Source organism: Triturus cristatus, chromosome 1_2, assembly GCF_964204655.1.
Source record: "Triturus cristatus chromosome 1_2, aTriCri1.1, whole genome shotgun sequence".
Taxonomy (NCBI): domain Eukaryota; kingdom Metazoa; phylum Chordata; class Amphibia; order Caudata; family Salamandridae; genus Triturus; species Triturus cristatus.
In genome coordinates this window covers 1,164,687,259-1,164,702,916 of record NC_140580.1, presented here as the reverse complement: position 1 = coordinate 1,164,702,916, position 15,658 = coordinate 1,164,687,259, and the positions used below count along the sequence as shown (strand labels likewise).

General features: G+C 51.3%; 1 protein-coding gene across 16 annotated transcripts in view; it reads right to left on the bottom strand.

Annotated features, from left to right (window-relative positions):
* FNBP1 (formin binding protein 1) overlaps nucleotides 1–15,658 on the bottom strand; it is a 975,957-nt gene that overhangs the window by 607,895 nt on the left and 352,404 nt on the right. For all 16 annotated transcript variants that reach the window (XM_085613976.1, XM_085613977.1, XM_085613978.1 and 13 more), the window contains exon 4: nucleotides 5,761–5,908. In XM_085613976.1, coding sequence (XP_085470102.1) covers nucleotides 5,761–5,908 — 148 coding nt within the window. The remainder of the gene's footprint in view (nucleotides 1–5,760; nucleotides 5,909–15,658) is intronic.

Here is a 15,658-nt window from a genome sequence, read left to right as displayed (position 1 = left end):
GTGGATGCAGGCTTCCTGCACAGAGTTTGAAGGGGCTCCCTGGCACGGAGGTGGATGCAAGCTTCCAGCACAGAGTTTAAAGGGCGCCCTGGCACTGAGGTGGATGCAGGCTTCCTGCACAGAGTTTTAAAGGGGCGCCCTGGCACTGAGGTGGATGCAGGCTTGCTGCACAGAGTTTAAAGGGCGCCCTGGCACTGAGGTGCATGCAGGCTTCCTGCGCAGAGTTTAAAGGGGCTCCCTGGCATTGAGTGACAGTAGGCTTCCTGCACAGAGTTTAAAGCGCGCCCTGGCACTGAGGTGGATGCAGGCTTCCTGCACAGAGTTTAAAGAGGCTCACCTGGCATTGCGGTGAGAGTAGGCTTCCTGCGCAGAGTTTGAAGGGGTACCCTGGCACTAAAGTGGAAGTAGAAGTGTTCTTGCACAGTTTAAAGGGCGCCCTGGCACTGAGGTGATGCAGGCTTCCTGCACAGAGTTTGAAGGGGACTCCCTGGCACTGAGGTGGAAGTAGAAGGGTTCTTGCACAGTTTAAAGGGCGCCCTGGCACTGGGGTTGATGCAGGCTTCCTGCACAGAGTTTAAAGTGTGCCCTGGCACTGAGGTGGATGCAGGCTTCCTGCACAGAGTTTGAAGGGGCTCCCTGGCACTGAGGTGGATGCAGGCTTCCTGCACAAAGTTTGAAGGGGCTCCCTGGCACGGAGGTGGATGCAGGCTTCCTGCACAGAGTTTGAAGGGGCTCCCTGGCACGGAGGTGGATGCAGGCTTCCTGCACAGAGTTTGAAGGGCTCCCTGGCACTGAGGTGGATGCAGGCTTCCTGCACAGAGTTTAAATGGCGCCCTGGCACTGAGGTTGATGTAGGCTTCCTGCACAAAGTTTAAAGGGCGCCCTGGCACGGAGGTGGATGCAGGCTTCCTGCACAGAGTTTGAAGGGGCTCCCTGGCACGGTGGTGGATGCAGGCTTCCTGCACAGAGTTTGAAGGGCTCCCTGGCACGGAGGTGGATGCAGGCTTCCTGCACAGAGTTTGAAGGGGCGCCCTGGCACTGAGGTGGATGCAGGCTTCCTGCACAGAGTTTGAAGGGGACTCCCTGGCACTGAGGTGGATGCAGGTTTCCTGCACAGAGTTTGAAGGGACTCCCTGGCACTGAGGTGGATGCAGGCTTCCTGCACAGAGTTTAAAGGGCGCCCTGGCACTGAGGTGGATGCAGGCTTCCAGCACAGAGTTTAAAGGGCGCCCTGGCACTGAGGTGGATGCAGGCTTCCAGCACAGAGTTTGAAGGGCGCCCTGGCACTGAGGTGGATGCAGGCTTCCAGCACAGAGTTTGAAGGGACTCCCTGGCACTGAGGTGGATGCAGGCTTCCTGCACAGAGTTTAAAGGGCGCCCTGGCACTGAGGTGGATGAAGGCTTCCAGCACAGAGTTTAAAGGGCGCCCTGGCACTGAGGTGGATGCAGGCTTCCTGCACAGAGTTTAAAGGGCGCCCTGGCACTGAGGTGGATGCAGGCTTCCTGCACAGAGTTTAAAGGGCGCCCTGGCACTGAGGTGGGTGTAGGCTTCCTGTGCAGAGTTTGAAGGGGCTCCCTGGCACGGAGGTGGATGCAGGCTTCCTGCACAGAGTTTAAAGGGCGCCCTGGCACTGAGGTGGATGCAGGCTTCCTGCACAGAGTTTAAAGGGTGCCCTGGCACGGAGGTGGATGCAGGCTTCCTACACAGAGTTTGAAGGGGCTCCCTGGCACTGAGGTGGATGTAGGCTTCCTGCATAGAGTTTAAAGGGCGCCCAGGCACTGAGGTGGATGCAGGCTTCCTGCACAGAGTTGGAAGGGGCTCCCTGGCACGGAGGTGGATGCAGGCTTCCTGCACAGAGTTTAAAGGGCGCCCTTGCACTGAGGTGGATGCAGGCTTCCTGCACAGAGTTTAAAGGGCGCCCTTGCACTGAGGTGGATGTAGGCTTCCTGCACAGAGTTTAAAGGGGCTCCATGGCACTGAGGTGGATGCAGGCTTCCTGCACAGAGTTTGAAGGGGACTCCCTGGCACTGAGGTGGATGCAGGCATCCTGCACAGAGTTTAAAGGGCGCCCTGGCACTGAGGTGGATGTAGGCTTCCTGCACAGAGTTTAAAGGGCGCCCTGGCACTGAGGTGGATGCAGGCTTCCAGCACAGAGTTAAAAGAGCGTCCATGGCACGGAGGTGGATGCAGGCTTCCTGCACGGAGTTTAAAGGGCGCCCTGGCACTGAGGTGGAAGTAGAAGGGTTCTTGCACAGTTTAAAGGACGCCCTGGCACTGAGGTGGATGCAGGCTTCCTGCAGAGAGTTTAAAGGGCGCCCTGGCACTGAGGTGGATGCAGGCTTCCTGCAGAGAGTTTAAAGGGCACCCTGGCACTGAGGTGGATGCAGGCTTCCTGCACAGAGTTTAAAGGACGCCCTGGCACTGAGGTGGATGCAGGCTTCCTGCACAAAGTTTAAAGGGCGCCCTTGCACTGAGGTGGATGCAGGCTTCCTGCACAGAGTTTGAAGGGGCTCCCTGGCACGGAGGTGGATGCAAGCTTCCAGCACAGAGTTTAAAGGGCGCCCTGGCACTGAGGTGGATGCAGGCTTCCTGCACAGAGTTTGAAGGGGCTCCCTGGCACGGAGGTGGATGCAGGCTTCCTGTACAGAGTTTAAAGGGCGCCCTGGCACTGAGGTGGATGTAGGCTTCCTGCACAGAGTTTAAAGGGCGCCCAGGCACTGAGGTGGATGCAGGCTTCCTGCACAGAGTTTAAAGGGCGCCCTGGCACTGAGGTGGATGCAGGCTTCCTGCATAGAGTTTAAAAGTGCGCCCTGGCACTGAGGTGGATGCAGGCTTCCAGCACAGAGTTTAAAGAGGCTCCCTGGCACGGAGGTGGATGCAGGCTTCCAGCACAGAGTTTAAAAGTGCGCCCTGGCACTGAGGTGGATGCAGGCTTCCAGCACAGAGTTTAAAGGGGCTCCCTGGCAAGGAGGTGGATGCAGGCTTCTTGCACAGAGTTTAAAGGGCGCCCTGGCACTGAGGTGGATGCAGGCTTCCTGCACAGAGTTTAAAGGGCGCCCTGGCACTGAGGTGGGTGTAGGCTTCCTGTGCAGAGTTTGAAGGGGCTCCCTGGCACGGAGGTGGATGCAGGCTTCCTGCACAGAGTTTGAAGAGGCTCCCTGGCACGGAGGTGGATGCAGGCTTCCTGCACAGAGTTTAAAGGGCGCCCTGGCACTGAGGTGGATGCAGGCTTCCTGCACAGAGTTTAAAGGGTGCCCTGGCACGGAGGTGGATGCAGGCTTCCTGCACAGAGTTTAAAAGGCGCCCTTGCACTGAGGTGGATGCAGGCTTGCTGCACAGAGTTTAAAGGGGCTCCCTGGCAAGGAGGTGGATGCAGGCTTCTTGCACAGAGTTTAAAGGGCGCCCTGGCACTGAGGTGGATGCAGGCTTCCTGCACAGAGTTTAAAGTGCGCCCTGGCACTGAGGTGGATGCAGGCTTCCAGCACAGAGTTTAAAGGGGCTCCCTGGCAAGGAGGTGGATGCAGGCTTCTTGCACAGAGTTTAAAGGGCGCCCTGGCACTGAGGTGGATGCAGGCTTCCTGCACAGAGTTTAAAGGGCGCCCTGGCACTGAGGTGGATGCAGGCTTCTTGCACAGAGTTTGAAGGGGCACCCTGGCACTGAGGTTGATGTAGGCTTCCTGCACAGAGTTTAAAGGGCGCCCTGGCATTGAGGTGGATGCAGGCTTCCTGCACAGAGTTTGAAGGGGACTCCCTGGCACTGAGGTGGAAGTAGAAGGCTTCTTGCACAGTTTAAAGGGCGCCCTGGCACTGAGGTGGATGCAGGCTTCCTGCACAGAGTTTAAAGGGCACCCTGGCACTGAGGTGGATGCAGGCTTCCTGCACAGAGTTTAAAGGACGCCCTGGCACTGAGGTGGATGCAGGCTTCCTGCACAAAGTTTAAAGGGCGCCCTTGCACTGAGGTGGATGCAGGCTTCCTGCACAGAGTTTGAAGGGGCTCCCTGGCACGGAGGTGGATGCAGGCTTCCAGCACAGAGTTTAAAGGGCGCCCTGGCACTGAGGTGGATGCAGGCTTCCTGCACAGAGTTTGAAGGGGCTCCCTGGCACGGAGGTGGATGCAGGCTTCCTGTACAGAGTTTAAAGGGCGCCCTGGCACTGAGGTGGATGTAGGCTTCCTGCACAGAGTTTAAAGGGCGCCCAGGCACTGAGTTGGATGCAGGCTTCCTGCACAGAGTTTAAAGGGCGCCCTGGCACTGAGGTGGATGCAGGCTTCCTGCACAGAGTTTAAAAGTGCGCCCTGGCACTGAGGTGGATGCAGGCTTCCAGCACAGAGTTTAAAGGGGCTCCCTGGCAAGGAGGTGGATGCAGGCTTCTTGCACAGAGTTTAAAGGGCGCCCTGGCACTGAGGTGGATGCAGGCTTCCTGCACAGAGTTTAAAGGGCGCCCTGGCACTGAGGTGGATGCAGGCTTCCTGCACAGAGTTTGAAGGGGACTCCCTGGCACTGAGGTGGAAGTAGAAGGGTTCTTGCACAGTTTAAAGGGCGCCCTGGCACTGAGGTGGATGCAGGCTTCCTGCACAGAGTTTAAAGGGCTCCCTGGCACTGAGGTTGATTTAGGCTTCCTGCACAGAGTTTAAAGGACGCTCTGGCACGGAGGTGGATGCAGGCTTCCTGCACAGAGTTTGAAGGGACTTCCTGGCACTGAGGTGGATGCAGGCTTCCTGCACAGAGTTTGAAGGTACTTCCTGGCACTGAGGTGGATGTAGGCTTCCTGCACAGAATTTAAAGGGCTCCCGGGCACTGAGTGACAGTAGGCTTCCTGCACAGAGTTTGAAGGGGCTTCCTGGCGCTGACGTACAAGGGGGCTCCCTGGCATTGACGTGCAAGGGGGCTCCCTGGCACTGACGTGCAAGGGGGCTCCCTGGCACTGACGTGCAAGGGGGCTCCCTGGCACTGACGTGCAAGGGGGCTCCCTGGCACTGACGTGCAAGGGGGCTCCCTGGCACTGACGTGCAAGGGGGCTCCCTGGCACTGACGTACAAGGGGGCTCCCTGGCACTGACGTGCAAGGGGGCTCCCTGGCACTGACGTGCAAGGGGGCTCCCTGGCATTGACGTGCAAGGGGGCTCCCTGGCATTGACGTACAAGGGGGCTCCCTGGCACTGACGTGCAAGGGGGCTCCCTGGCACTGACGTGCAAGGGGGCTCCCTGGCACTGACGTGCAAGGGGGCTCCCTGGCACTGACGTGCAAGGGGGCTCCCTAGCACTGACTTACAAGGGGGCTCCCTGGCACTGACGTACAAGGGCTCTCTCTGGTACTGATGTACACGGGGGCTCCCTGGCATTGACGTACAAGGGGTCTCCCTGGCATTGACGTACAAGGGGACTCCCTGGCATTGACATACAAGTTAGCTTCTTGGCGCACTACAGATGTTAAAATCAAAGATGTTGGCTCAAGGGAGGATGGACGAGTGTATGAATGTAGAATGTTAGCGAGTGAAGGAGGATTCTAGGTACAGCAAACAAAGTGCAGTCTGAGGACATGGGCTACCTCGTGGCCAATGCAGCTGGCTCCTAAATATTCCCCATACAGGGCACCAATGAAAGGGGTAGAAAGCTGGAAGTGTCCCCTCAGCTGGCGCCCACGACCTGATTTATTCCATCAAATGCCTTCTCACGCGAACCAGGATCTGTAATCCCTGGGAGCGCATCTAACCAAGGCTCCAGCCAGCTCAAAAGGCATCATCCAATAACACCAACTTACCGACTTCCTCTCTTGCTTGACCTCTTGCACATATCGCGACAGTTCCGCCGTGATCTGCGAGGACATGTTCTCAGAGATGACCTCATGCTGTCCGGCATAGTCATTCATCTCATGCAGCGTGCTCTGGAAGGCCTTACAAGAGGAGTATCTGGAAAGAAAGAAACAAAATATCAGGATCCTACAGAGAACAGCGACTAGGAGGAACTTACAGGAGAAGTATATGGCCAGGAAGCAGACACGAGTCATTCCATGACACTACCTCACCAGGAATACTCCACCCTAAGAGGACCCTGCAGAGGGCAGCGACTAGGAAGGCCTTAGACAAAGTGTCATTCCATGACCCTACCTCACCTACAACACTCCGCCCCCGGAGGACCCTGCAGAGGGCAGCAACTAAGAAGGCCTTACAGAAGGAGTATATGGACAGGAAGCAGACAAGTGTCATTCAATGACCCTACCTCACCTAGAACACTCCGCCCCCGGAGGACCCTGCAGAGGGCAGCAACTAAGAAGGTCTTACAGAAGGAGTATATGGACAGGAAGCAGACAAGTGTCATTCAATGACCCTACCTCACCTAGAACACTCCGCCCCCAGAGGACACTGCAGAGGGCAGCAACTAAGAAGGCCTTACAGAAGGAGTATATGGACAGGAAGCAGACAAGTGTCATTCGATGACCCTACCTCACCTAGAACACTCCGCCCCCGGAGGACCCTGCAGAGGGCAGCAACTAAGAAGGCCTTACAGAAGGAGTATATGGACAGGAAGCAGACAAGTGTCATTCCATGACACTACCTCACCAGGAATACTCCACCCTAAGAGGACCCTGCAGAGGGCAGCGACTAGGAAGGCCTTAGACAAAGTGTCATTCCATGACTCTACCTCACCTAGAGCACTCCGCCCCCGGAGGACCCTGCAGAGGGCAGCAACTAAGAAGGCCTTACAGAAGGAGTATATGGACAGGAAGCAGACAAGTGTCATTCCATGACCCTACCTCACCTAGAACACTCCGCCCCCGGAGGACCCTGCAGAGGGCAGCAACTAAGAAGGCCTTACAGAAGGAGTATATGGACAGGAAGCAGACAAGTGTCATTCCATGACCCTACCTCACCTAGAACACTCCGCCCCCGGAGGACCCTGCAGAGGGCAGCAACTAAGAAGGCCTTACAGTAGGAGTACATGGACAGGAAGCAGACAAGTGTCATTCCATGACCCTACCTCACCTAGAACACTCCGCCCCCGGAGGACCCTGCAGAGGGCAGCAACTAAGAAGGCCTTACAGAAGGAGTATATGGACAGGAAGCAGACAAGTGTCATTCCATGACCCTACCTCACCTAGAACACTCCGCCCCCGGAGGACCCTGCAGAGGGCAGCAACTAAGAAGGCCTTACAGAAGGAGTATATGGACAGGAAGCAGACAAGTGTCATTCCATGACCCTACCTCACCTAGAACACTCCGCCCCCGGAGGACCCTGCAGAGGGCAGCAACTAAGAAGGCCTTACAGTAGGAGTACATGGACAGGAAGCAGACAAGTGTCATTCCATGACCCTACCTCACCTAGAACACTCCGCCCCCGGAGGACCCTGCAGAGGGCAGCAACTAAGAAGGCCTTACAGTAGGAGTATATGGACAGGAAGCAGACAAGTGTCATTCCATGACCCTACCTCACCTAGGACACTCCGCCCCCGGAGGACCCTGCAGAGGGCAGCAACTAAGAAGGCCTTAGACAAAGTGTCATTCAATGACCCTACCTCACCTAGAACACTCCGCCCCCAGAGGACACTGCAGAGGGCAGCAACTAAGAAGGCCTTACAGTAGGAGTATATGGACAGGAAGCAGACAAGTGTCATTCAATGACCCTACCACACCTAGGAGAAGCCTGTAGAAGGCAGCGACTAGGAAGGACTTACAGCAGGAGTATTTGGACAGGAAGCAGACAAAGTGTTAGTACAGGACCCTACCTAGCCTAGAACACTCCACCCTAGGAGGCTCCTGCAGAGGAAGGTCTTAGAGGAGAGGTATCTGGAGAGGAAGCAAAGTGTCATTCCCTGACCCGGCCTAGCCTAGAAAACTTCAACCCAGGACACTGCATAGGGAAACAAAAAGATGACAAGCTACCACTGCCGCCCACAGGACCCGTGTACAGATGGAAGCGAACACCTCCGCACTGACATGCAGAAAAAATTAGCGCACCACTTCACATTTGCTGCTAGAGCAGGACAGGGAGGGCTGCATTTATCTTTTATCAGTAACTCATTATTCTGTGATATGCTCATTTTTGAGAAATTCATTAAACTCATGTTTCTTAGTTCAGAGGAGCTCGGGAATGGCCGTGTCCCTAGAGTACACTGCACTGATCCAGTTACCAGTAACCTGGATACTCAGATCATGATCAGAACAGCTTGGGAATGGACATGTCCCCAGCGTACGCTACATTGATTCCATCTCCTTACATTGATTCCGTCTCCTAGATACTCAGAAAAATGGCAGTGTCCCTAGAGTATGCTGAACTGAACCTGTTTCCCAGATACTCCGATCATGATCAGAGCAGCTTGGGAATGGCTGTGTTCCTAGCGTACGCTGCATTGATACAGTTTCCTAGATACTTCGATCATGATCAGAGCAGCTTGGGAATGGCTGTGTTCCTAGCGTACGCTGCATTGATACCGTTTCCTAGATACTCCGATCATGATCAGAGCAGCTTGAGAATGGCCGTGGCCCTAGTCTACGCTGCAATGATTCTGTCTCCTAGATACGGAGATCATGATCAGAGCAGCTTGGGAATGGCCGTGTTCCTAGCGTACGCTGCATTGATACCGTTTCCTAGATACTCCGATCATGATCAGAGCAGCTTGGGAATGGCCGTGTCCCTAGTCTACGCTGCAATGATTCTGTCTCCTAGATACGGAGATCATGATCAGAGCAGCTTGGGAATGGACGTGTTCCTAGCGTACGCTGCATTGATACCGTTTCCTAGATACTCCGATCATGATCAGAGCAGCTTGAGAATGGCCGTGTCCCTAGTGTACACTGCAATGATTCGGTCTCCTAGATACGGCGATCATGATCAGAGCAGCTTGGGAATGGCTGTGTTCCTAGCGTACGCTGCATTGATACAATTTCCTAGATACTCCGATCATGATCAGAGCAGCTTGGGAATGGCTGTTTCCTAGCGTACGCTGCATTGATACCGTTTCCTAGATACTCCGATCATGATCAGAGCAGCTTGAGAATGGCCGTGTCCCTAGTGTACGCTGCAATGATTCTGTATCCTAGATACGGAGATCATGATCAGAGCAGCTTGGGAATGGCTGTGTTCCTAGCGTACGCTGCATTGATACCGTTTCTCAGATACAGCAGCTTGGGAATGGTCTTGTCCTTAGTGCACGCTGCATTGAGTACCTTTCCAGCCCTCAGTCCCTGGGTATCTCTTCCAGGAAACTGTGGTGTGAATCGATTCTCCCACAACATAAAACCTGGTGTTCATTAGAACAAATGATTTAGAAAGCATGCCCATTACCTTGACCACAATAAAAGCACTAGATCACCATGTGGGAGGGCTCACCTCCCCTTTGCAGTTTCATGGTCGCCATCAAGAGCCAGGACCTGAAGACGTTTCACTTGAAAGGCTTTGTTCCCTACTGTTCAGAGCCAGTAGGTCATAGGGAGAAGCAAAGTTTCTTCTACTGGTCAGGAATTTAGTATGCAAGGTCTGCAATGGAATCCATGGCCTCTGACTCCAGAGCGGGAGCTATACTCAAGCAGTGAAGCTTACTTAGCTAATATGTAGGAACTTTCTAGAGTTGCAGATTTTGGAAATTTATAGCATCATACAAGTAAGAATAACAGGGCCCATGAGGCAGTGTTGCAGCAGCCACAATTCACTTAGATTATTCAACTTAGATTACATGGGTTATGGGCACTGTGACCCTGCTTCTTGGGGCCAGTTATTCTTCCCCAATTTTGTATGGTTGTGTAAATTTCCAAAAACTCAAAAATCCATCAATTTTGATTTCTACTCCTGCCAAAGACTGATGAACTGACTTATTCTAAAAGCAGATCAGTCACGTTGCACGTGGGAAGACCCGTGGGCACTTGCAATGCGAGTCTTTGTAGAGAAGCAAATCACTCTTGCAAACATTTGAACATGCATAAATATGTTTCACACAATTCCAGCTGATTTACATACTGCAAGTATTGCAATTTACACGAGAACCTGGTTTTCAATGATACTGCAGAGTACATGTAGCTGTGGTGTAATCAGGATGATTGCTCTACACACTTGCAAAGGTCAACAACTGGAGTGCTCTTCAGTCTTCTTCCAGGACCTTTATTAACATCACATGGGTCCATCCCAGGCCAGAGTTCCTCACTCCTCACACTAGCCCAGGGAGTCTGAACAGCACAGATGTAAAACATGGATGAATGATTCCAGATGATACCTGCAGCATGGGCATTCTGAGGATCTGGCTTCTCTTCTCGTGGCCAGATGTACGATGAGGGGCAAGGTGTAGCTGTGAGGCATCAGAAGCTCTGTGCTGAGATAAGGATATGCCCTTTGTAAGATAGTTGACTTTCATTGTGGCCGAGACAGTTGCTGGCCTAGGACAGTTTTTCTTTTATTCAACTTCCAATTGATTTTTTTGGCTTTTCCTTTGGTGAAGGGATTTGAGGGGTATTTTGACCTCATTGTTCGTTCACATCGGTGCTTGGTTGCGCATCCAACAGGTCGCACATGCTCAAGTCAGCTATCACTTTCCTCAAGTGAGTCACGGACAGGTTTTTAATGACATCATCTCCTTCCAAGTGCTGTCGAGTAGGTGCTCGTTGGGGCTAGATTTCCTATTAATGTCGTAAAAGAGAAGTGCGTTCATCCACTGCCTCTTTCTCATTGCCCCCGCCCCTCCATCCCCCAAGTGTACTGCATCCCACTGTAAATGAATTGCACCCCCAAAGCTATTACTCGTTGTTACTCTGGTACCCTGTACCGTGTTGATGCAATGCTTTAATAGCAGAGGAGTTTGATACCACCTTATTTCACCTCTAAGATTCTTGTGTGTTTGACGCCTTCTCTCACTTCTGCTCTCCGAATAGAGACCAGCGTTGATTCTGTGGAATGCTGGAGGAAGATCCAGGCTCTTCTGCTTGGACCACAGAAGGTGGATGTTGACCAAGTCAAAGGCTTGGGAACAGTCAGTGAAGGGTGCAAACAGGGGCACACGGCTTTGGTGGAAAACACGTCTGAGGTGATAAAGATTACAAATGTGATGTGCGGTGGGAAGGCCACCCATGAAACGGGTTCAGAATGTGTTCTCCGTCTGCTCTTCAAGTTATATGTTCCAGGATGATTTTAGTGAACACTTTTTCCATTGTACATTTATTGGTTAATCAGGCGGTAGGAGCTCGGTTAAAACTTCTTGCCTTTCTTTGGGAGAAGGACTATTAAGCTCAGTTAACATTCTTGGGAACAGTGTTGTTGGTGAAACACGCAAAGACCTTTGATAAAAGGGATGATCACAAATTCGTGAAACACATGAAAGATTCAGGTGGAAACATGTTAGGGCCCGCTCTTTGCTGCTGTTGAGTCCATGTCTCACCTCGAACATTGTTTATGGTGGAAACCATATGGTTTGTCCTCCCTGCAGACTGTGTGTGCATTCCTGCTTTTTGACCGAAGTCCTATCAGGGGGCAGTATGTGTCAAATATTGACTTGTAGTGGGTTATATATTCTTCAGCTGGGATATTATAGGGTAAGCATCTATTATTCACCCCCAAAGGGGCCCCAGGGGTGAATGTGTGCTTTACAAACACACATCAGGTTATGCTTTTCACTTGGCAGTTGCCTGTGCCATGTGCCACTACAGCCCACAGCCCCTTACTAGTGATGATAACAGCAGCATCGTTGAGGACAGACTATTCACGCATGTCTGAATTCATCTATTTTTTGACTTTGATAACTTTTTTATAACCCTCTCTACGATATTTAATATCTTCTGCATTGCCTTGTCTCAAGGCGTGCTGTAGATTGAATGAAAAAGTTACCGTCTGGAAAAAATATTTCTGGTCGCTGCTCAAATTACCTACATATTTATCACTTGTTGAATGCCCAGGCGCCCAACTGGATCTAGGAACATTTTTATTGCTCTCCAGCACCAGTGGACGCTGGCTCCATCTCGACACTGGAAGAGATGCCACCATAATGTCATTGGAGCCATAACACATTCACCATGGCTCATTGACATCAATACCCAGTGGCGGCTCGCAGAGGAAGTGCTGCAGGGCGATGAGGCAGGGCAGGGTGGGAGGGTAGTGGAGTCGGACATACGACGGCCAGGAGTACAGTAAGTAAATAAATAATTAAAACTATTTACCTTGCGCTCACTACATCGCCAACTCGGCGATGCAGTGAGCGCAAGGTAAATAGTTTTATTTATTTACTTTACTCCTGGCCGTAGTATGTCCGACTCCACCACCACCCCACCCTGCCCCGCCCCACATCACTCCCTTGGTAAGCCGCCACTGTCAATACACCATCCTTTTTTCCCATACCCTTAGTGGCAGAAATAAGGGAATGACAATTATGGTGTGAGGCTGTTCAGCATAACAGCCTAGACGGGAACATTTCTAATGAGGCTTATGACCATCCTTTAGAATGGGGTGGGGAGTGGATTGGTAAGGAATCAGTAGGTAGACCAGAAAGATCAATAAAAAAAAGCAAGGATCTCTTTCTTCTGATGGATATTGTTACCTGTAGATTCCTCACCTGTTGGCCAGATTCCAAGGAAGTACTCCATCCAGCTGGTGTGTCTGAAGGAATGATCAGAGGAGGAAATCCTGGAGCACCGAACATGCAAAATTACCATCACCTCTCCCCTCTGAATTCAAACAATACTGCCTGGTGAAGAATTGAAAGGATGCTCATGTTGCGGCACAGCAGATCTCAGCCATATGAGCACCCCTGTCCACTGCAGAGGTAGTAGACTTTGCCCTTGTGGAAGAGGCTAGAACTCTCTCCAGCATGTCCTTCGTCGCAACAGAACAGCACATCTTTATTCAATGTATTATCCATCAGAACAAAGTCCTCTTTTGGACCAGCTTGCCTTTCTTGCAGCCTGTATACCCACAAAGAGCTGGTCCTCAGACTCGAGCTCCTTGATGCAGTCAGTGAAAAACGGACTGCGCTTCTGGGCTCCAATTAGTGTAATTTCTCCTACTCCTTGGCAGGATAAGGGGGAGCGTGGTAAGTAGGGATGGTCAAAGATTGACCAAGATGGAAAGGAGTCACCCCCTTAGGAAGGAGAGCTGTTTTACTTCTGAGGACCAATATATCCGGTAAGAAGAATGTGTAAGGTGGATGGACACTCAGTGTTTGCACCCCACTGAGGAGCTTCGCTAAGCTAATGGCCTCTAGAAAAACTGTTTTAAAAGTCAACAACTGCAACTGTGGAAGGACTCAAAAAAAGGTGAGCATCAAGAAAGTCAATAGAAATGTTAAGTCCCATGGAGGCATGGCAAAAGGAGCTGGTGGAAACATGTTGGCCAGTCCCATCACAAACCTCATCATGATTGGGTCATATGTTATGTTTAGTTATGAAATGATATGTAATGTTTATTTGTATAGGGCACAACTCACCCGGGAGGGTATTCTGTTTTTACATGATCTGTGGTTGGTTCTACCTGTGAGGCTCTGCAGGTGGTTTGCACGGTGCAGATGTCTGTTGACGAAAACCAATTGATCAGCCTTAGGGACAGTGAGCCCGATTCGGAGAATGGTAAGACGTTCATTGTGTAGCTTATCAATATCCTCTGTCTGTGATTACCAGAATGCAGTTTCATTTTTCGGCCCACGTAGATATCTGTATTCTCTTAGCCAACTTGATATCCTTTCTGAAGGCTGTCCCTTCACCAATTCCTTAGTTCGGCCACTCGAATGCCTTGTTGTCTTAGAGATGCACTGTTATCTGATCATTTGTTTCTTGGGCCATTGGTTATAATAAAGATCTTTATGACATTCATCTTTGGGGGACTTCATTTCTTCAATACGCTGAACGGGCAGAGGAGTGTGTCCCAGTTTAGGATTAGCCTGGAAAGTTCCTGGTATAGTATTCTCCGGGTGAAGGCTCTTCCCAGCGGTGCACATCTTCCATGGTGTAATATGGCTGGGGTGTTTCGTTATGTAGCGTACGTGTGGAAGGACTCCTGCTCATGCTCTGAAAGGCACTTGTCCCTGCAGGTCCTCTGTGAGAATCAGTGTTGGCTGGAGGATCCTGTCATTATGCTGCACTGACGAGAAAGTATGAAAGGAACTACTCTTTCAGGAAGAAGTATTTTCACTGGCTTCTTCCTTAGTTTACTTAAAGAGAGCAGACTTGCCCAGGATTTTTATGGATTCCAGCCAGCTCTCAGGAGGAGGAAAATCTCTCTATATAAGGGCATGAAGATTTTCAGCAGGCGTTAAGGGAAGGGATCACATAGACAGAACTCATCACAAACTTTTCAAAAACAGGATAGTACCATAACTTGCAGAAACTCAAAACAATCTAACTGAAGTTTCTATTGATCTATCAATATACGTATAATCATAATCTAATATTTTGTTCCCTTGGGTGAAATCAATCAAGTGTAAAGCGCAGAATACATGTTGGAAGAGGCTCTTTCAAAATTGGTTCGCCTTGACCTTCAGTGTCAGAAAATGCTTTACACAAAGCTGGAAAAAACGGTTACAAGTCAAAAGATCCTGTTCATGTTAAAGAATATAAATACATATGTAGTCAATATAAAAAAAGATTCTATGAAAAAAGATTGTTACATTAGTTATTCCAGAATCAAACTCGTCAAAGGAAGGGTTTGCTATTTTAAGGACGCAGAATCTCCATGTTAACGTTGGATAATCAGTTCTGGTACAAACAGCCTTTGTGTAAATGTTGTGCCCTGCCAGCTAACAGGATTATGAGCAATGCAAACATCCCTAAAACACTGTGCCATCCCCCAGTTACCATAACAGGGTTGGAGAGTTATGTTATGGGCATTTGTGGAACAATTCGCCCGGGAGGGTATCTTGCTTGCCACTGAAGAGCAGGCGTGGAGTGGCCCGAGCCAGGGCAGAGGGTGGGTCATGAGCCATAGCTTTAGATTCTTGAAAAACTGAAGAGTTGAGGAGGTGCTGATGTGAAGGGTAGGTTGTTACAGGTTTTGGGAGGGAAGCAGGAGAAGGATCGATGTTGGTTCGGATTATTTGTATACAGGGGATATGTGCGAGGAGGAGTCTGGCTGAGGGTATATGTTGGGTAGCTACACAACAATAAATACGATTGGTGAGGTAGTTAGGGCTAATGTTGTATGTGTACAAGAGGAGTTTGAAAACTGCCCGTTCATGGAGGATGAGCCAGTGGAGGTCTTTGACAGGGTGATGTGGGTGCAGGTAGTCTGGGGGGGGGGGGGGGGGGGGGGGGGGGAGAGGGACAGGGGGGGGGGTTTGAGTCTGGCAGCTGAATTCTGTATGGTAACGAGTCTTCTGGCCAGTTGCATGTGATGCCTGCATAGTGTGTGCTACCATAGTCCACCTTGCTGGTGATGAGGGCCTGGGAGAAGCAGATGTTGAAGGGATGCCACTTGAGTATCTTGAGCGGGTGAAAACAGGAAGCAGAGACTGTGTGGAACACAAGACTGAATCAATGTTCTCCAAGAAGGGACATTAACACTTCTGCCAATAGAGTAGAGCACAACGTGTCACCTATGATGGGGGTTTGAAAGGGGTAAGGAGAGAGGAACTTGTTACAGGGGAGGGCCAGCACTGCTGCCTCTGGGGAGGATTGCTGCAGAGTGGTGGGCAGCTGGCAAGCAGAGCCTTTTGGGCCAATCCAAATTGAGTGATGGCAGTGAAGTGAATGAGGAGG